Source organism: Sus scrofa, chromosome 6 (assembly GCF_054392235.1).
Source record: "Sus scrofa isolate SSC_HxYL_T2T_F1_AM1 chromosome 6, Sscrofa_HxYL_maternal_Yorkshire_Landrace_v2.0, whole genome shotgun sequence".
In the NCBI taxonomy this organism is placed as follows: Eukaryota; Metazoa; Chordata; class Mammalia; order Artiodactyla; family Suidae; genus Sus; species Sus scrofa.
In genome coordinates, this window is record NC_139388.1 from 85,694,093 (window position 1) to 85,715,474 (window position 21,382).

Here is a 21,382-nt window from a genome sequence, read left to right on the forward strand (position 1 = left end):
GGACCGAGACGCGATCCCGGCAGCACGCGGGGTTTCCCGGAACTGCTTCCAGGGACTCGGAGCGGCCGGGCAATCACCTCGCGCGGCAGCCTAAGGGACAGCTCAGAGGACCAATAGTAGTGAGAAGAGGCTCACTACTCCGGACGCTCGGGAGCCAATCGATGAAGCCGTAGGCTGAGCCAATGAGGGAACTCAGCGCCGCCGGCTGGGGCGCCTCCGGGGCGGGGGTAGGAACACAAAGGGGTCTATCGTGAAGCCCCGGGTGGAGGCGAGGCTGCGGGGCACCGGGCCCAGGGTGGCCGAGGCCCCGCCCTCCTCGTCTGCTGCAGACGCGAAGCCGAAAAAGTAGGCCTCGCGCCGCGTGGCCGCCTCCGGAATCCCGCCCCCTGCCGTCCGCGCCGGCCCTGGCGGGCCGCGGCCTTCCCGCCCCTTCGCCGCTGCCGCAGCGCTGGTGATTCCCCCGCGTGCCGCCGCCGCGGCCGCCGCGGGCGTTCGCCCCAGACACGCCCACCGCCACGCGGTCCGGCCTTCCTCTAGGTCGTCTTTGGGACTTTAATTAGAGCACGATCTAAGGATTTGGCTCGCCCGTTTTTTTCCGAGAATCTTTTCGTGTAGAAAATCATCCCTTGGAACGCTCAGAAAACGGCTTCCTCGGCTGCCTTCCACACATCCTTGGGAGCAGATCAGAATGTGGGAGAAATCGCTAAAGTGGGCATTACTCAGAAGCAGTTAAGTACAAATGACAGAGCAGGGACCTTTCTTCGCGGGGTTTGACGCTAATTAATATTGAGAAAGCAGGACAGACGTATACATCACGAACCCCAAAGAGCCGTGCCAGGAAAAGAGCTAATTCCCAAAGGAGACTAATTTCCGTTATTCTGAAACATTTCTCACCCTCCACACCTACTGGTTTGTTCCTCGTCCTCGCCTTAATCCAAACCTCTAATCCCACATCCCTTCCTTCCCTACCTCAACTTCCAACACCCCACCCTTCCCCTCCGCGCCGGAGTGGAGGAAGTCAAGCAGTGTTCCGCAAGACTTCCATATACACTTCGAGGACCATTAGATTTTCCAGAAGCTATCAACCAAAAATTATTTACTCAAAACCTATGTGCCCAGTACTGAGCTAAACATCACGGTGGATCCAACTTTTGTGTTGAGGGGTGTGAGACTTATACAAATGATGGGATCCTTAAAAATATCTTAAATGATGAGTACAAATTTAGAAGTGTCTTGGAAGAGCATGGTAAAGGGACTTTGAAGCTTAAACTTTATTAGCTTCAGATAAATCTCCCTCTAACTCAAGGGTTCTTAATCTGTTTTGTGCCATTCAACAGTCTGGTATAAGCTATGGACCTCTTAGGGTTTGTTTATTTTTTGTCTTTTTTGCCTTTTCTAGGGCCACTTCCCGCGGCATATGGAACTTCCCATGCTAGGGGTCCAATCAGAGTTGTAGCCGTCGGCCTACACCACAGCCACAGCAACGCCATATCTGAGCCACGTCTGCAGCCTACACCACAGCTCATGGTAACGCCAGATCCTTAACCCACTGAGTGAGGCCAGAGATTGAACCCGCAATCTCATGGTTCCTAGTCAGGTTTGTTAACCACTGCGCCACGACGGGAATTCCTCTTTTAGGTGTTTTAATGCCTAAAATATGTAGCATTATCAAAGACACTATGTTGAAATACAATTAGGAGATATGTGATATAGTAATCTTTTCTTTATCAAGATCTTGCAGCAGGTCAAACAGCTACTGAAATTTTAAAGCAATGAGAAGATATTTCAAGAAATGCCATAACTATAATGTGATATGAAAATGTCTGTGATTCCTATTAGTGACAGTGAAAGACACAGCTAATTCTGTGGTTTGTTGTCCACATCCACAATGGGGAAGAATGCTTAATTTCAGTAGAAAGTGAAAATAAAGATGTTATTTTTTTTCCTTCCAAATTGAGGGACCAACAAATTCCATTCAGAGACTCCCTTAGGTCAGTTTAACATAGGATAAGAACCCCTCAGCTGGATACTGTAATTAAAGTGATTCTTTTTTTTTTTTTTTTTTCCTTTTCTTTTTTAGGGCCAAACCTGCAGCATATGGAAGTTCCTGGGCTAGGGGTCTAATTGCAGCTGCAGCTGCCATACTACGCCACAGCCAGAGCAACACCAGATCTGAGCCACATCTGCAACCTATGGCAAGTGGGGGAAACTTACGGCAACACTGGATCCTTAACCCACTGAGCAAGGCCAGGGATCAAACCCACATCCTCACAGACACTTTGTCAGTTTCCTAACCTGCTGAGCAGAGTTCCTGTTGTGGCTCAGTGGTAACGAACCCGACTACTATCCATGAGGACTCGGGTTTGATCCCTGGCCTCACTTGGTTGGTGAAGGATCCGGTGTTGCCATGAGCTGTGGTATAGGTCAAAGACACAGCTCAGATCCACCATTGCTGTGGCTATGCCATAGGCTGGCAGCTGCAGCTTGGAATCTCAACCCCTAGCCTGGGAACTTCCATATACCGCACGTGTGGTCCTAAAAATCAAAATATAAATAAATAAATATAAAATGGAAAGAAAGGGGTTTTTTCCACCTTAGTGACACAATGTTTTAAACAATAATCACTGTCATTTATTAAGCTCCTATGTGCTGTTGCTGATCCTTGCATAAAACCTTAAAGGCTAGTAATTTTTTTATCCCATTTTATTGAGAAAACAAGGCTCAGAGAGGTTAAAACATTTGCTTAAAGCCACACAGGTGAAGTAAGACTGAAACACAAGTTTGAGCTACTACACCAAGCTCATTTTCTTTTTTTCTTTTTAAGAGTCACACCTGCAGCATATGGAAGTTCCCAGACTAGGTAGGGGTCAAATCGGAGTTGCAACTGCCAGCTGCAATTTGGCATCCTAGCCCCATCTTCAAACTACATACACCACAGCTCATGACAACGCCAGATCGCCAACCCACTGAGCAAGTCCAGGGGTCAAGCCTGCATCCTCATGGATACTAGTTGGGTTCGTTACTGCTGAGCCACAACGGGAACTCCTCATTTTCAATTAGAGTCTTAGTGTTGGCATAGTTTCAATTTTGTAGAGGTAGATTTTTTCTTTTCTTTTTTCTTTTTCTTTTTTTTCTTTTTTTTTTTGGCTGCCCCAAAGAATATAGCTTTCTGGGGCAAGGGATCATATCTGAGCTGCAGTTGCAACCTGTACCGAAGCTGTGGCAACACTGGATCCTTTAATCCACTGTGTGGGGCTGGGGATCAAACCTGCATTCTGGCACAGAAGAGAGGCCACCAATCCCATTGTGTCATAGCGGGATCATCATTGTCAATCTGATGAATAAGTTAGAAAATACTATTTAGAGCCCAAAGCAAACTATGATATAAGATAACAACACTTCCCTTATGTGGTGTGCAGACTGGCTTTGCAATGCAACTTGAACATGTTCTGAGAAATGACAATATCCAGGGAAAAATCTGTGGCCTCATAAGTTCTTGTCATTGAGGAGCAACAGTCTGTTGGGTGGCTTTGTTAGAAAAGAAAATGTCCCATAGACATTTTACCTATATGGACTTCATAATACTAGTTAACATTTGTGAAGCACTTGCCATAGTATCTCATTTAATGTTCACAAAAATATGTGGGGCAAGCGGGAAAAAAAAAAAAGTATCATCTCCCTTTTTCAGGTGAAGAAACTAACTTCCAGGTCAGAGATGAGACTCAAACTTGGGTGTAATTCCAACTTCCATTTTGTCATCATTATGACACACATCAGAAGAGATGAATGAAAACCAATGAAGTTAGACCTTCATCTTTTTTTTTTTTTTTGTCTTTTTTTGTTGTTGTTGTTGTTGTTGTTGTTGCTATTTCTTGGGCTGCTCCCGCGGCATATGGAGGTTCCCAGGCTAGGGGTTGAATCGGAGCTGTAGCCCCCGGCCTACGCCAGAGGCACAGCAACGCAGGATCCGAGCCGCGTCTGCAACCTACACCACAGCTCACGGGTTGAATCGGAGCTGTAGCCCCCGGCCTACGCCAGAGGCACAGCAACGCAGGATCCGAGCCGCGTCTGCAACCTACACCACAGCTCACGGCAACGCCGGATCGTTAACCCACTGAGCAAGGCCAGGGTTCGAACCCGCAACCTCATGGTTCCTAGTCGGATTCGTTAACCACTGCGCCACGATGGGAACTCCAGACCTTCATCTTTTTAAGCCTTCCATTGGTCCTCTGATTTTGAGATTCTTTTTTTTTTTTTTTTTTGGTCTTTTTTTTTTTGGTCTTTTGCTGTTGTTGTTGCTATTTCTTGGGCCGCTCCCGCGGCATATGGAGGTTCCCAGGCTAGGGGTCGAATTGGACCTGTAGCCACCGGCCTACGCCAGAGGCACAGCAACGCAGGATCCGAGCCGCGTCTGCAACCTACACCACAGCTCACGGCAACGCCGGATCGTTAACCCACTGAGCAAGGCCAGGGACCGAACCCGCAACCTCATGGTTCCTAGTCGGATTCGTTAACCACTGCGCCACGACGGGAACTCTTGAGATTCTTTTTGTCCCTTTTTTGATTTTTTATGAGTTCTCTGCTCTCCTTGAGGTCTGTTGAGGGAATATGGAAAAAGGAGGAAAAAGTGAAAAAGAAAGATAGCAAAGTAAGCTCTCCTTCCATTCCCTTAATCAAACTAAAAAAAGCAAGAATCAATATTCAAGTTCCCATTAGGATTGTAGAATCCAATTTAAGAGTGATGAACACTTGGTCTTTGAAAGAATTTAAGACTTTTTCCCACTTAACAACAGCAGGATTCCCTGGAGACTCACCACCAGGACCTTGGTGTATGTACCCACTGGCACTGAACTCTTCGGCCATTAAAGAGACTGGCACAGGCGGCTGCAACAGCTGCCGCCTAAATTCCAAAAATCAAATTCTAGGAGACTGTTCAACATTAACCTTTGGACTACTGAGTTCTAATTATTTTAAGGCTCCCCTATAGGCAGACAGAAGAGTTATATGTGGCAAATCTTTTAGGATGTGTTACCGTAAACTTTTAACCAAAATACAGTAGAATTCTACATATTATCCATATTCAAATATACAAGGTAAATATACTGTTAATAAATCAGATTCAACAGGGCTCGCTCCCTCAGTATAACATGTTTTGTTTTGAGAGTGCAATAAAACAGTAAGAATTGATTATAGACTATGTGCATGTAACTAAATTCTCATTACCCTTAAGTTAAAATATCCATTAGAAGAAGGGGGCAAGTACTCTCTAATTATCGTTAGTAGTAACAATAATATAATACCTTTTGCTTGCACTGAGTTTTTTTTTTTTTTTTTGGTTTTTTGTGTGTGTTTGCTTTTTTTTTTTTCCTTTTTAGGGCTGCACCTGTGGCATATGGAGGTTCCCAGGCTAGAGGTCAAACCTGAAACTTCATGGTTCCTAGTCAGATTCTTTTGTGCTGTGCCAGGACATTGACCTCCACATTGAGCTTTGTTACAAAGAGTTTCAAATATAGTATCTCACATCTGCTGCATTTGGACATTTTGAAATGTATCATATCTTTTGTGACTCCTCTCCTGATTCTTCTCTAGATTCTGTAACACTCCTCTTCTCTGCCCATCATTATCTATTGGTGTTCCCAGGTTTCCATCTTTGATGCTGCTCTCATACTCTATCCGGGCCATCCCATTCCCTGGCATGATTTTCCCTACTCATTTTCTTACTCGCTATTCCTTTTTCTTTATCTAAGAGAGCCATTTTGGATCCTTTGCTCTGGACTCATATTTTCAACTGGGCATGTGAACATGAGTTGGGATGTAACAGGTTTTTCAAACTCCACAACTAGTTTCTGAAGATTTTTTTTTGGAGTTTCCTTGTGGCATAGCGGGTTGAGGATCCAGCATTGTCACTGCAGCAGCTCAAGTCACTGCTGTGCTGCTGTGGCATGGGTTCGATCCCTGGCTTGGGAATTTCCATATACTTTGGGCACGGAAAGGGGGGTGGAGGATGAAGAAGGAAGAAGAAAGAGGAGCCATTAGCAGGTAGCTCAGATTTAAAAAAAAAAAAAAAAGTTTTTTATCTCCTACCGTTTGTGCCCTTCATCACTGAGCTTCCACTCAACCTGGTGGTTATTCCTCCAGTACGCCAACAGCTGCCTCAGCACCTTACTTTTGCTCTTTGGTAAATTAAATACTCAGAACACTTTTCTCCAGCTATCCTGAAAATTCATCCACAACTCTGCTCTAATGTCATCATTTTAGAGAGTCTTTCCTTGACCATCTTCTCTAAAATAGCAGTCTCCCTTCACTTTACATCCCTTATTTTTCTTTCCTTTTTTTTTTCTTCTAGGGCTGACACATGGAGGTTCCCAGGCTAGGGGTCCATTCGGAGCTACAGCTGCCAGCCTGCGCCACAGCCACAGAAATGCAGGATCTGAGCTTCATCTGCAACCTGCACCACAGCACCACAGTTCATGGCAACGCCAGATGTTTAACCCACTGAGCAAGGCCAGGGATTGAACCAGCAACCTCATAGTTATTAGTCGGATTCATTTCCACGGGGCCACAACAGGAACTCCCCTTATTTTTCTTTATTGCACTAACACTATGTGTGCCTTTGTTTATTGCCTACCTCCCCCACAGAAAATAAGTTCAACAAGAGCAGGGAGTCCCCCTGGTGGCTCAGTGGGTTAAGGATCCAGAGTTGTCACTGCTCTGGCTCAGGTCAATGTCGTGGGGAGGTTTTGATCCCTGGTCCAGGAACTTCTGCATGTTGCAGGCATGGCCAAAAAGGAAAAAAAAAAAAATCATTAAACAAATAAGGGCAGAGTCTTCATCTTATTCAGTCCTATGCCAGTTACATTGTTGGTGCTCCACAGATTTTTGTTAAATGATTTAATTAACTTCTATCCTTTATACCCACCCCAGGTTCCTCCTCTTTGTGTGTTCTTGTTCCATTCATGACAACTCATCCATCCAATGAATTACTCACTTCAGAAATTTGGATATCATAGGTTCTGAATCCCTAAAAGCCACTGATGGAAAAGATGATGATATGTCTGGAGGCTAGGACTAGGACTTGGGCAAGAGTACAAAAGAAAGGCTGCCCCCTCTTTTTCCTGCTCTGGCTTTATCCTGCTCCAGGAGGGCCCTCATGGCCACATGTGTGCCTGCAGGTCCACGCTCTGTCCATTCTCCCAAGCCAAGGGCTCCGGGTGCAAATGTGGAGCTTGGTTTGCCCTTAAGAGAACACATCTGGCTGGGGAAGAGGCTTAGAGTGGGCTGTTCAGACAAAAGATTCCAAGGTTCTAGATGAGTTTTGTGATCTAGGAGGGAAGCGAAGAGTATGAGATTTTGACGGGCATGTCCCCTCGGCCCCATGGGCAAAGGTGCAAAGGGAGGAAGGCCAGATCAGGGCCCTTTATTTTATTTCATTTTGCTTTTTAGGGCCACACCCACAGCATATGGAGGTTCCCAGGCTAGAGGTATAATCGGAGCTACAGCTGCCGGCCTACACCACAGCCACAGCAATGCCAGATCCAAGCCGAATCTGTAGCCCACACCACAGCTCACAGCAACACCAGATCCTTAACCAAAAGAGCGAGGCCAGGGATCGAACCCACAACCTCATGGTTCCTACTTGGATTCCTTTCCACTGTGCCACAACAGGAACTCCAGATCAGGGCCCTTTAAAGTGTAGGGCTCAGGGAGATGGCCCTGTTGCGCTGGTATAATGGCAGAATTATCTGGGCTAAAATCCAAATTCCAAAAAAGTGGATATAACCAAATAAGAATGAAGTCTAGAAAACATGCTTCTTCCCTCTCTTGCCTAAAAACTAAGGATTTAAGTTTTATAACTCAAGAACTATCTGGAGATCCCCCTTGTGACTCAGCGGTAATGAACCTGACTAGTATTCATGAGCACGCAGATTCGATTCCTGGCCTCACTCAGTGGGCTAAGGATCTGGTGTTGCTGTGGGCTGTGGTGTGGGTTGCAGACACGGCTCAGATCCTGCATGGACATTTCCATGTGCTGCGGGTACGGCCCTAAAAAAAAAGACCAAAAAAACCCCTATCAGTATGGAGATTTAGAAAAGGAAATTTTGGGTAAAAAAAAAAAAATCCTAGTAGAAAACTGGACTTCATCAAAATTTAAAATTTTGGTTCTTTGAAAGACACTGTTAAGGGAATGGAAAGCCAAAACCTGGGAGAAATATATGCAAATCATCTATTTGATAAAGGACTTGTATCCAAAATATATAAAGAATTCTCAAAGGATCCAAAACTTTCATTAGATTCTCAAAGGAATCTGGATCCTCCTCAGAACATTAACAACCATTGGTTAACATGGTCAGCATGGAGAATTCAGAGGTTATAGCCAAACCTACACCTGTGAGATTGGAATCCTGACCAAGCTCCCTGTATTGGGCGCCTGCCTTGCAACATGTCTCCAAAGTTGCCATAATAGCTATTCCTAGATAACCCTCTGAAGATGACAATGATTCATCAAGTACTGGAGCATCAGGGGCAGGTGACTTTACCTTGGGAAGGGGTGTCTTAGATGGGTCACGTGGTCTCTGGATGCCTGTTTCCTCCTGCCTTAGGCTCCACCAGATATGCAATAACGGAGTATCTACTGTTTCCATAGAATTTCTGATACATTGTGCAGTAACAAATCAGGAATGAAGTCACCAGCCCTGCAGAAGGGAATGAAGTTTATACATATTCTCCTTTCATTTATCTAAGAAATGTCTATTGCCTGCCTACTCTAAGTCAAACATTTGCTAGGGACTGAAGATACAGTGGTGAGCAAGACACAGTGATTTCTTCGAGGGCATCAAAGTCTAATGGAGGACACAAAAAAGTAAATGGGCAATTGCTAAACAGGAATAAAGTGCTTTGACTGGGATAAACCCAGGGAACACTGCACAGGAACACCTGATCCAGTCTTGTGGGATTGGGAAAGCTTCCCTAGAATAAGTTAGGTATGAGACCTGAAGGATGAGGAGAAGTTGACCAGAAGAGTGGAGAGAAGGAGATGTAGCTTGGAGACTGTTGCAGGTGCGGGGCACATGCACAAAACTGAAGCTGAGGAGGGTGGCAGAGGCCAGATCACGACCTCCTCACCCATTACACTTGTATGCTGCTGGCAATGGAAAGCATGAGGTTTTACACAAAAGACTGGCATGAAGGGACTCCCGCCTTTCAGAAAGACCACTCTAGCTGCCACAAGGGAGAAGAGATGGAAGGGGGTTGAAAATAGAAGAGACATTAAGAGGTTGTTTCTGTAAGTAAGATGTGGCTTGGTGATGGTCTAAATAATTGCAGCTAACATTTCGAGCCCCAATATTTCATTTAGTCTTTGCAACTCTGAGAGGAAGCTATAATTACCCCCATTTTCTAGATGGGAAATCCAAGGAACAGAGAAGCTAAGTGACTTGCCTATGGTCACATGATAAGTGGTGGCAGGAGAGAGAGCAGGTAGGGACTTGAGAAATATTTAGGAGACGGTATGGTCATGACTGAAAGACTATTCAGCAAATTTTCATTATTGATTTTGGGAGGGTGGTTAAAGAAGCAGGAGTTTTCTAGTATGATACGCAAGTTTCTAGCCTGGATTACTAGGCCATGACGAGTTAGGATTTATAGGAGAGCAGGTGTGATAGAACAAAGTGGGAAATTCAGTTTGGGGTCTGCCTGGCTAATTCCCAAGTGGAGATGTCTATAAGGCAGCTGCAGGGGGCAGGGGGTGGTGTGAAATTCAAAGTGAGATTTTGATGTCATCAGCATCAGTCACTCCTAGAGGGAAAAACAAAAAGCACCTTTGAAGAAGCTGAACATGTTACAAATTTTGAACACGAAGCATTTAGGAAATCAGGCAATACAATGGGACTAACCACGAAACCACTTTAGGTCATTACAGGGTGATTTTCTTAATTTTACTCAATTGTTTTTCAGGAACAACTTTTATCTTGAAGTCTCCTATAGATAAGCAGGGCCCAGTCTGCTGCTCTACTACAGAGATTGGTATCTAACCAATGCTTCAAAGAGTCTATTTCTCCCAGGGCAAAGGGAGTTTCCTTTTCCATCAGGAACACTAACTTTTGAAACGCTAGGGAACCATTGAACAAATTATCATTTCAGTGGACTCAGTGGTGTCCTAAAGGCCTGGAAGCACAGCCCTAAGCAATGGCTAGCCTCCTAGAGAAAACTCACAGAAGGGAAACTGCCTTTATTGTAATAATAGCAAAACATTAACATAAAGGCGGAACATTAACATATTAAGTACCCTCAGGGGGAGGTTCCAGGTGAATTTTTTTTCCCGGTGAACCGGTGTCTCCCTTGAACTTTCCTTCCCAGAAATAAATGCTGAACATGTAGAAGAGAAAAAGTTTTTAAGAATGTTTGATAAAACCTTTTTCTTTTCCAAATCTTGGCTGTAAGATTAAAATTTTCTTTCGTATTTGTATTTTTCCCCAACTTAATGCACTTCTACTCCCTACCTCTGCCTAGACTGAACTTCTTTTTAAATTAAATTTTTTTTTTTTTTTTTTGCTTTTTTAGGGCTGCCCCTGTGGCATGTGTTAAGTTCCCAGGCTAGGGGTCGAATCAGAGCTGCGGCTGCCAGCCACAGCCACAGCCACTGCAGATCCAAGCTACGTCTGCGACCTACACCACAGATCACAGCAACGCCAGATCCTCAACCCACTGAGTGAGGCCAGGGACCCAACCCAAGTCCTCATGGATACTAGTCAGGTTCATTACTGCTGAGCCACGAAGGGCTGGCCTTCCATTAAAAAAAAAAAAAAAAAACTCATAAGATAAAATTACTTGTAAGTAATTTGAAAATTGTGGCCACACCCTGGTAGAACATAATCACTGCCTTAGGCAGACTACAATTATGTCATGAATAGAGAGCCTTTGAATAGAGAGCCAAGCTGTATCTCTGTTCTGGGATCCTAATACTAATTTAGTAGAAATTGTTCTGGTGTATTCTAAACAGACACCCAAACATATCTCCTTAAAGCAATAAGTCCTCTCCTCATTGTTCCTTTTGGATTGTTTGTTATGGGTTTCCCTTCTTCAAAATGAATGAGTCACCCATAACCAAACTTGTTTCCATGTTGCTTTGCCACTAGCCCAGTCCTCATAGGAAACTGTTCAGGTCTTTGAATTTTCCCAAAAGATGGCAATATCCAGAGGGCTCACCAATGTGAAGACACTGTATTTCCAAATTTCCACAAGAACCCCTGTACAAATGCAGCAATATAAAATCAATTGGGCCCAATTTTAATGCATCTGATAAAAAGCCATTTTATGAATCGGTGCTGGGTTACTAAAATAATTCTCAACTTTTTGATTTTAAAAATTATACTTTTAATTATAGAATATTGTTAGAATTATACAGATGTAGACAGACACTAGGATACCAATATCATATGTGACCAATACCATAAGGAAAACTGCTCTACATACTCACTTGTTCACTCACTCTCCACAACCATAGAAAACAGGCACAATGTGTTGAGGGTGTGTGCAGAAGCAGCCAGAGATGTGGGAGAAGGCATGCAAAAAGCTTTAGCAGAGCGAGTCGGATGCATAACTTTACACAAAGTTCAGCACAGCAAATGGGCAGCAATTGTCAGGAAGAGACGAGACAGAGCTGGTCTGTCCCTTGCCCTTTTCATTTCCCAACTGGAGTGTACATGTCTGGAGAGGTGGCTGGGGCACTTGGAAGCCAAAAAGCAGCAGCAGGAACAAGTTGGGGGTGGGGCAGGAGAGCAGGGAAGGAGAGGGGGGTGAAATACAGTTAGGTCATGGAGATGCTGTCCTCTATGGCCACTCCAAAGCTGCTCCCATAGTGGCGCACAGAAACAACAGGAGAACGTTGATAGTCTTTAAAACCGTCAGCAACACTGATATAGGAAAAAGACATATTTGAGTTCAGTCCTCAGGAACATGTACGTCATCTCACAATTAAAATGTGAAATACCCACAGTTGGCTAGTTTTTGTATAGAACAAAAAACATGCTCCCTGCCCAAGTTTGTATTTGAATCGGAGTGGCAACAAAAAGACATCTACTTGGTGGAGTGTTTTTTTCATTGTTACTTTTGAGGTTGTGTCATTTGCAAGGGGTGCAGACCTGCATGGCTGTGGGTCATGGCAACGCACTACAGAACACTACCCAAGAGGGATCACCGGTTCCTTTAACACCCAGTCCCAAAGAGCTCTGGCAAAAGTTTTTCAAGTGTTACAACACTCACAACAAAGAGAGTAGAAATAACTTGGGGGGTGGGCCCCAAAACATACATATTCCTTACTCCAGTTTCATCTCCTGGGCATCACTTCCCTCCCACGCCCACCCCCAAATGCTTGGATAAACATCAACATTTGGGATATTTCTTAATTCCTGTTTGGGCTGAGATAAGGAGAACTGACACTTCTGGGCTTAAATTGGGTCAGCTCCTACAGTAACCACTTACATCTGCAGGCTGGGAGGATGGAAACACATTCCTATCTAGGTTTATGAATTCCTTGTGACTAGGCCAAAGAGAAGACAATGCAGTCTGAGTACAGGACAATCAACCTATGTGTTCAGTTAATTATCTCCCACAACTGACTGATACATATAAACAAGTGCTTGGTTCTGTACAGAGACAGATCTTACAGGAGAGTGCATACTGGAGCGTTAGTGTTTAAACTTTTTTTTCATAAAGAAAAAAAAAAGACATTTCTCACATTGGACTTAGGTCTGTAGTTCTGTCACATGATCTAAATATCACCCAAGAACATGCTAATTCAGTGTGTTTCAGTTTCTGCTATTGGAAAAACGACAGAAATACATGTTTTAGTGTACATACACATGCCCTTATGCAAGCTAAGATAAACACTGGGATGTGGCCCTTATCAAATTCTAGTTAGTAGTATAGGGAGAATTGATCTTAAAGGGTTGAGCAGAAATGACCTGCATTCCTTGGGAAGGGACCCTGTGCTTCCTTCCCAGAAGTGGTAAATTCCACTTGCTCCTTACACTCCACCGTCACCTATGGTCCTAACTCCCCTTGAAGATCTATTCTCTCAATATTCCCTATGATGATCCCCAAAGAAGGTTAATAGATCCCGATTAACAGCAATAACAACAGTGGGTATCTCTTCCTAAAGTCACTACTATTGATGAGTCCTTGGTCCCCAAACTTGTGTCTCACTTTTCTTTTCAATCTGTAGCTTTGATTCGCTTTCATAAAGATGAAAGCTTTAAAAAAGTTAATTAGAAGCAGTGAGGAGGAAAGTTATGATCATTGCCTTCGTCGTGCAGAATCCTGCTCTTGGGAAGACAGAAAGATATGAATGCATGAGCAACTCAAGGAGAAAGCCCTTTGAAGGGAAAGATGTGTGTGCCCAGCTACTATGGTGGGTGAACAGGTGTGGCAATTCAGGCAAGGTCTCTGGCTGTCTTTCTCCAAAGCAGCTGTGACCACCCGTCCAATATTCCCCCTAGCATAGTTCTTTGGGCCAAGGATGGGAGAAATTACTTTTAAAGATTTACTCCATTTCCAGGCCTGAGTATTTACCAGCATTTATCACCTGGTCTTCAGATTTCCAGTTACTTGTGGGGCTGATTTTGATGAAATAATTCATTGAGTGGATAAAAATCACTATTTTGGAGGAAGGAATAACATTCCCAAAGCCATGGGTCAGAATTTCAAGCAGGCCTAGCTTCTCTGATGTTTTAAACTGTGGCCCATGACAAGGAAATTCAGTATGGTAAAAGCAGCTCAGTCTTGAGAGAGCTCTTTGTTCTCAAAGAAAATTGTACCTTCAAATGAATCATTTCTCAGTCATAATTACAGGACTTAGTCGGTGTGAACTCTCTTGTGTTTAATAAGAGCTGAGCTCCGGCTGAAGCTCTTCTCACATTCGGTACATTCATAAGGCTTCTCTCCCGTGTGAACTCTTTGATGTGTGATGAGGTTGGAGCTCTGGGTGAAACCTTTTCCACACTGCACACACTCATAGGGTTTCTCTCCTGTGTGGGTTCTCTGGTGTTTAATGAGATCCGACCTTTCACCAAAGCTCCGCCAACACTCGTTGCACTCATAGGGCTTTTCTCCAGTGTGAATCTTCTGGTGTGTGATGAGATGTGAGCTCCGGCTGAAGCTTTTCCCACAGGCATTACATTCATATGGCTTTTCCCCAGTGTGGGTTCGCTGGTGCTGAACCAAGTGTGAGATGCGGCTGAAGTTCTCCCCACATTCGTTGCAGTGATACGGCTTTTCCCCTGTGTGGGCTCGGCGATGGCGCACAAGGTCAGAGTTCTGACTGAAATTCTTCCCACACTCGTCGCACTTGTAGGGCCTCTCCCCTGTGTGGACACGATAGTGTTTGATGAGATCAGATCTCTCACTGAAGCCTCGCCCACATTCGTTACATTCATAAGGCTTCTCACCCGTGTGGGTCCTCTGGTGCTGGGCTAAGTGAGAGCTCCGGCTGAAGCTTTTCCCACACTCTTCACACTCATAGGGTTTTTCCCCACTGTGGGTCCTCTGGTGCTGGATTAAGTGAGAAAGCCGGCAGAAACTTTTCCCACACTCGTTACACTTGTGGGGCTTTTCTCCAGTGTGGATTGTCTGATGCTGAATGAGGTGAGAGCTTCTTCCAAAACTTTTCCCACACTCGTTACAGTCATAGGGCCTCTCGCCAGTGTGTGTTCTTTGATGCTGAATAAGGTGGGAACTCCGGCTGAAGCCCTTTCCACATTCGTAACACTTATAGGGTCTGTCACCGGTGTGGGTTTTCTGATGTCGATTCAGGTCAGAGATCTGACTAAAGGCCTTTCCACAATGAGAACATATATGATATCGGATGCTTGTGTGGACTTCCTTGTGGACGAGCAGATCAGTGACTTGTTGGAGGGGATAGTTCACCCACTCTTCTGCTGTTAAATCTCCCCACTGTCTTTCTGATCTGTCCCTGTTTTCAAAGGCCTCTTCACTTTCAGGATTCTCCTCGGTATTACCGACAGGTCTCTCAGACACAGTCCCAAACTCTACATCTTCACTAATCTCTTGCTTTGGATTCACCTCATTTTCGCTCCTGATCTCAAAATCTGAAATAAAGGGCAAAGAATAATACTGGTAAACACACCCCAAAGTTATCTACTGTGTGCCAGGCACTGGGCTACGTTCTTTACGTGAATTACCTCAAACGCCCTGAGAGTCAGGTATCAGGATGATTTACATGCTATGAATGAGAAATCCAAGACCCTCAGAAGTGACTCCAAAAAAGGTCATACTGGAGTAAATGGTGATGCTAAGATTCAAATCCAGGTCTATTTGATAGAAGTACATGCTCTGTATCACAGCAATTAATGGTCCTTTATAAAAATTGTACATGTTCTTGGTATTTTGAATCAGGAATCAGAAAATAAGAGATTCTAATTAGAATTTCTTTCTTTCCTTTTTTTTCTTTTTTTTTTTTTGGCTGTCGCATGCAACAGCTTGATGTGGGACCTTGATTCCCAGACCAGGGGTTGAATCTGGATTGCAACAGTGAAAGCACCAAGTCCTAACCACTGGACCACCAGGGAACTCCCTACATTAGAATTTCTAAAAGCCAAGTGCCTACATGTTTCATATGTGAATGCATGTGTGTGTGTGTTCTTGTCAAGCTTTCATCATATATGATATTCATTATATAACATTTACTAATAACCTACTGTGTTAGCATGGAGAAAAAATAAATTTTTATCACTCTATATCAAGTCTCTATTGACAGCAAAAATGACTTCCAAATGTTACTTGCTACTTTCCAGTGGCATTTTAATGAAAATAGAGGTGTGAAGGTTGGAGAAGGCAAAAAAGATGCCTGGCTCAGGATATTCTCGGCATTGACTAGATAAAGACTTTAAATGAAAATCAAAATATAAAAAACCACTGTCTAGGGAGTTCCCGTTGTGGCGCAGTGGTTAATGAACCTGACTAGGAACCATGAGGTTGCAGGTTCGATTCCTGGCCTTGCTCAGTGGGTTAAGGATCCGGCATTGCTGTGAGCTGTGGTGTAGGCTGCAGATGAGGCTTGAATCCCGCGTCACTCTGGCTCTGGCGTAGGCCAGGGATACAGCTCTGATTAGACCCCTAGCCTGGGAACCTCCATATGCCGCAGGAGCGGCCCTGGAAAAGGCAAAAAGACAAAAAAAAAAAAAAGAAAGAAAAAGAAAAAACAAAACACTGTCTACAAGAAACTTCTACCAGACACTGCCTTTTCCAAGCTGTGTTTCTTGGTACGCTCTTCAGAAAGAGATTATTAGGGTTGCCGTGTGGCTCAATGGCAACAAACCTGACTAGTATCCATGAAGATGCTAGTTTGACCCCTGGCCCTGCTCAGTGGGTTAAGGATCTGGTGTTGCCACAAGCAGTGATGTAGGTCACAGACATGGCTCAGATCTGGTGTTTCTGTGGCTGTGATGCAGGCCGGCGGTTACAGCTTGGATTTGACCCCTAGCCTGGGAACTTCCATGTGTCGTGGGTACGGCCCTAAAAAAAAAAGAAAAAAAAGAAAAAAGAAAAAAACTACAGTATTAAAAAGAAAGATAGAGAGAGATTACTAGGTATGCTGGGAGAAAAGGGTCCATGGATAAATTAGTTTGGTAAATGGTGCACATAGCATCCTCTTCTTAGAAATTCAAAACATGTGACACCACATTAAAGGTTCTGAACTGAAAAGAGCCGAGCATTGTAAATATTATTTAACCCACTTCCAAACTTACTTGAGCAAGAAACTTTTGTTTGTTTGTTTGTTTGTTTTGGCGCCTCCATCCTTCCAACAAGTGCTCCTTGGGCTGCACTACAGACATGTAAATTTGCATTTCCCTAAGATTCTCATTTCTTGATTTTGTCGGATTGAGCAAAATATTTGCATTGCCGACTATGATAGATCTGGGTAGATAACTTCATTTCTAGTTGCTTTTCTAATGATCCAAAAAAGCTGGGATAACAGAGAGAGCCACCCTGGAAAAGTTCCCTTGTAGAGCATCGAGTTAAGGATCTGGCATTCCTGCAGCTACAGCATGGGCCACAACTGTGGCAAGAGTTTGATCCCTGGCCCAGGAATTTCAATACGCTGAGGACACAGCCAGAAAAAGGAAAGCTTGGGAGTTCCCTGGTGGACTAGTGGTTAAAGGATCCAGTGTTGTCATTGTTGTGGCTCAGGTCACTGCTACAGCACGGGTTCATTCCCTGACCCAGGAACTTCCACATGCCTCAGGCACACCAAAAAAAAAAAAAAAAAAAGGTAAACTTTTCACAGTTAAAAGCTATAGGAATAAAGACTTCAAAAAAAGGATTAATTCTAATGAATGGCAGATTACCTAATGAACCATACATGGTCATTAACATCTGTCAAGTCCTAACAGGAGACAAAGTGAGTCAAAGCCTGTTCAGCTCAAGAATATACTGTTTATTCAGGTTATACTCTGAGCAAAGGATAGTTAAAAAACAGAGTTGCAGACCATCAGAAAAAAAATTAGCTTCCCTCACTAACAGAATCTGTGATCTCATTTAGCTCAGGATTCTCCTAGAACAACAGCTGACACTCAAAATCTATGATCAATTCTGAAACATCTCCAGACAAGTACCTTCTCTGGATAAATAAAGGACCTGAGGCAAAGCTAGGGTTCCACAGCCAAAACAAACACAAAAGGGTGGCTTTCGCCCTCCCACATGAACCTGGGTCAGAACCCCCTCATCTTCTAGTAAAAGCACCATTTACAGGGGAATTTATATCCTGGCAAGCACCATTATGTCAGACCTGTTTAGTCAGAGATCTGTACAAACAGGCTGGAGAAGGGCAAATGACTCAGGGCACAAAAAATCTGAGTGTTTCTAAAATGAGCAGAAACGATCTTTCTTTTTAGAAAATATGACCTTGACCTTGATATTCCCTCACTCAAAGATCTGCCTGAGGACTCAAGCCAAAATCCAATAAATGCTTTAAAAATCAAGTAACTAGGTTGTGTTGAAAGAGCGAAGGCATTTTTGACAGTCTCAAAAACGTGGGGGGGGGTGAAGAAAGATCGAGAATCCTTACCTAATGAGACAACATTTCCATAATTCTCCTGCATAACATCCCTGTAAAGGTCTCTTTGGGTAGGGTCCAGAGGTCTCCATTCTTCCCGAGTGAGGTACATGGCCATATCTTCAAATGTCACAGGTGCCTGAAATCACACATTGCTTCCTCAACACTTGGTATCTAGGAGGTTAGTACCAGTTTTTCTTCTCAAAATTAGAGACATGGCTAGAATTGTTGAGGAGGCAAAAGGTATTAGGTCTGATATGTAGAGTCCAAAGGAGAAATAAACAAGCAACAAAGAGATGTGGTAAAGAAGAGAGCAATTTATGAGCTGACTGCTTTGGTCCCATGGCCAGATCCCCCTGCCCCAACTCGGAACCTTACCCTCTGGCAGTGCTCTTCTCAGAACACGTCCAACACCTTCATCATCCCACACCTTTACTCACAATGTTCCTCTTGACTTGGAATAGCTTTCTCAGGCTAGTGAAATCCTACTATTCCTTAAGACTCTGTCAGCACCAGCTGTTCTTCAGCGCCCACCTTCTGCTCTGCTCCACTCCTTCCTCGCCCACCTCAGATAGAATTAACACTCCCACTTCTTGGTTCCCACAGCACTTTACTCCTACAGCAAAGAGTGCTCTTATCACGTAGTATCACAGTTAACCGGATGCATCTGTCTCCCTACAGATTGTGAGCAGGCGGGGAGGGCGTGTTTCATCTATCTTTTGCCTCCCCAGTATTTAAACGCAAACAGCAGGTGTTCCATATATGCTTGTTTGTGGCTATACTGTTCTAGTAAGTGGGTTTCTTAGAGGCAGAACACGAAGCAAGCCGAATTACTAACCCCAGGGAATTTCCCACAGGGATGTGCAGAGCAAGGAAAAGCCGGGACGAGGTGGGTAAGCACAGGCAGGGTCCGAGAAGCCACCCCCGGCTTACCTGGGACCCAGCCATGAGCAGGGTGGCTGCCATCTCGGGCTCAAGGATTCGCCTCCCAGGAGAGAGAGAGAGCAGGAAAAGCAGCTAGCAGACAGCGCTAAAGGAGGCGAAAAGCAGGGCGTGAGGCACAGAAAACAGGCCCTGCCCACTCCCCAAGGCTGGAGTTCTGGCCGCCAGGCGGGTGGGGAGGGCCCTGAACCCAGGCCAGGTCACTCTCCTCCCTGACCCTCGAGCACGACCCGCCCTCTGTGTCTCCGCCACCAAGGGGAGGAGGCAATGCCGGTATTTACTAAGACAGCTCCTAGCTCAGTCCCTCCCGGGCTCGGGGTCTAGCCGCCGCTGTCTCAGGGAGGAGGCTCTCAGCCCAGCCCACAGAACGCCTCTGCTCTTCCAAATCGAGGCTGGGCCCTTTCCGGCAGCTGCCTTAGCCAATTGGCGAGCGAAGCTCACAAAGCTCTCTGCCAATTAGATGCCCAATACTAGGCCCGCCTCTTGTAGCTCGGCCGATCTGCTCTATCACGCCGCGCCTGCCGCTGTGGTCTGCCGGGAGTTGGAGTTCCGTTCAGGCGTACAAAGGCCAGTCAGAGGCCAAAAGCCACGGAGGGAAAAGAACAAAAGGGTGCAGAAAAAAGCGCGTCCTCCTAGACAGGGAGGAATATCTTTCGCTTTCTTCTCTTGGAGACCACAGCCCGATTTAGGCCAAGGAGTTTGCCCAGCTTTTCATGTCCCTAGAAGCCCATCTTGAGTCGAACCTTAACTGCAACGTCGAGCCTAATTTAGGCGCTGATCTTTGTTGGGTTCCGCCGGGATCAACTCTCATTTGACATCCCGGGCTAAAGAGGAAAGCAGCAGCCGCCCACTCCCCAGGGGAGACCAAGCAGCCGCGCTGGAACTTTGAGCTCCACCCACGAACTACATCTCCCAGCACCGCCTGCGGCATCCGCACACTGCCTCGCAGACTACAACTCCCAGGAGGCACCGCGCCTGTCCGCTAGCCACTGTGGTCCGCGGCTGTGTCCCCGCTCTATCGCTGTTAACCCTGTAGGGGCATCCGATCCAGCCCTTCTAAAGAGAGCGCCCCTTGAGGGGCGGGCTGCTCTGCGCCTAGCGGAGGGGAAGCAAAAACCCGGAGGGATATCAGAAGCGAGTGTTGGGGATAGGGCGCATAAGATGGAGCGAGCCAGGCCTTATGGTTGGGAAGAGTCGTCCTTATCATCCCCAAGGACTTGTCTGCTAAAAAGGTTCCTGGAGGCCTTCCGTAACGATGGGATCTCTGGCCTCTAACAGCCAGAGTCCGGCGGGCCCTCAAGATGTTAGCAGTCCCTGACCAGCTGAAGATAGGAAGCCGATACGGCGAATTGGGAACAAACACACTTACCTCCTGGCCCTCAAAAGATCCGCTAGGTCGCCGGCTCCAAGATCCGAGAGGCCTCAGATTCCAAATCCGTAGGCACAGTTTTCTGAGACTTCAGACGGTCGGAAAGATTCTGGGAATCACGGGCAGATCCTGGATATCTCAGACGCGCAGGTAGACGTGCAGGCAAAACCCAGAGATTGTTGGCGAATCCCAAAGACGCACAGATTCCGGAGACCTCAGACTCTCAGGAAGCTCAGAGAAACCACAGGCTCACAGGCAGATCCTTGAGACCACAGCAGCTAGCCAAGAAACACCAACAGCAGCTAAGCTGCATTCAACTGGAGTTCTTCCGAACGGAAGGACTTGCAGCCTTCCCTTTCCCCAGCCAGGATGAGAAAATTAGACAATGGAAGCCAAGCACTAGGGAAAGCAGGCATTCTGCGTGGGGAAGAGCTCGGAGCTCGCTGTAGCCTTGGAGAGGGAAGTGATGGAAAAAGAATATAGCAGCTTATTAGGGACTCCCACCCTCTTCAAGTTATAAATATCCCCAGAACCTTGGCTACGTGCCCAGAAGCCTGTTGTCTCTAACTGTACCGGAGACTTCTCAGCCTGGGCTGGGAAAGGGGATTTTCTTTTGTTTTGAAGATATGTCCACCCACCAAGTGACTTGAATTTTTTTTTCTTCCAACGTGACTCTAGGGTATGCTTTTATTAGTGACTATCCTGTTCCTAGTGGCCAGTTATTTACGGTTAAATTACTCAAGTGTCTAAAACTAGGATCCCACCTAGCCATGAAGCAGGCTCTCCCACTCTTCTCACTGCCCACTGTGAAGCAAGGAATTGTTTAGATACCACAGAATTCTATCATCCTACCCCATCAAAAATTGATATGGGAACCACAAAAGTAGAATCAGTAGATGGTCCCCAAGAGGCAGTGTCCTGAGTGGGACTAGTGTGGGCATTCAGGTCAGACAGACCTGGGTTGGAATCCAGGCTGTATATCCTTTGGAAAATCACTTAAT

The 21,382-nt window shown here is 45.4% G+C and overlaps 1 protein-coding gene and 1 long non-coding RNA gene across 11 annotated transcripts; both read right to left on the reverse strand.

Annotated features, from left to right (window-relative positions):
• Window positions 1–4,243: 4,243 nt before the first annotated feature.
• Window positions 4,244–10,365, reverse strand: LOC146402599 (uncharacterized). Its single transcript, XR_014807270.1, has 3 exons — window positions 10,286–10,365; window positions 8,538–8,693; window positions 4,244–4,595 (listed from the first exon to the last, which is right to left on the reverse strand). It is a non-coding gene; the product is annotated as an uncharacterized LOC146402599 (long non-coding RNA).
• A 984-nt stretch (window positions 10,366–11,349) lies between these two features.
• Window positions 11,350–20,846, reverse strand: ZNF436 (zinc finger protein 436). Of its 10 annotated transcripts, none has more exons than XM_021095517.2 (4): window positions 20,382–20,846; window positions 19,004–19,100; window positions 18,083–18,209; window positions 11,350–15,104 (listed from the first exon to the last, which is right to left on the reverse strand). In XM_021095517.2, the coding sequence occupies exons 2-4, from the start codon at window positions 19,034–19,036 to the stop codon at window positions 13,852–13,854; spliced, it is 1,413 nt and encodes a 470-aa protein (XP_020951176.1). In that variant the 5' UTR covers window positions 19,037–19,100; window positions 20,382–20,846; the 3' UTR covers window positions 11,350–13,851. The 10 variants fall into 10 exon arrangements, with proteins under 10 accessions (XP_020951176.1, XP_084819432.1, XP_020951178.1 ...); XM_084963306.1 differs by having other exon boundaries at window positions 18,083–18,289; XM_021095519.2 differs by lacking the exon at window positions 20,382–20,846 and adding an exon at window positions 19,756–19,917.
• Window positions 20,847–21,382: the final 536 nt, after the last annotated feature.

Excerpts from the sequence above, each read along its gene's own strand:
- ZNF436 (XM_021095517.2), bottom strand. The coding sequence starts at position 19,036 with ATGGCAGCCACCCTGCTCATGGCTGGGTCCCAG. Across the intron at positions 18,210-19,003 it reads TGCTCATGGCTGGGTCCCAG|GCACCTGTGACATTTGAAGA; the intron begins GTAAGCCGGGGG and ends GTGTGATTTCAG. Across the intron at positions 15,105-18,082 it reads TGGAAATGTTGTCTCATTAG|ATTTTGAGATCAGGAGCGAA; the intron begins GTAAGGATTCTC and ends CCTTTATTTCAG.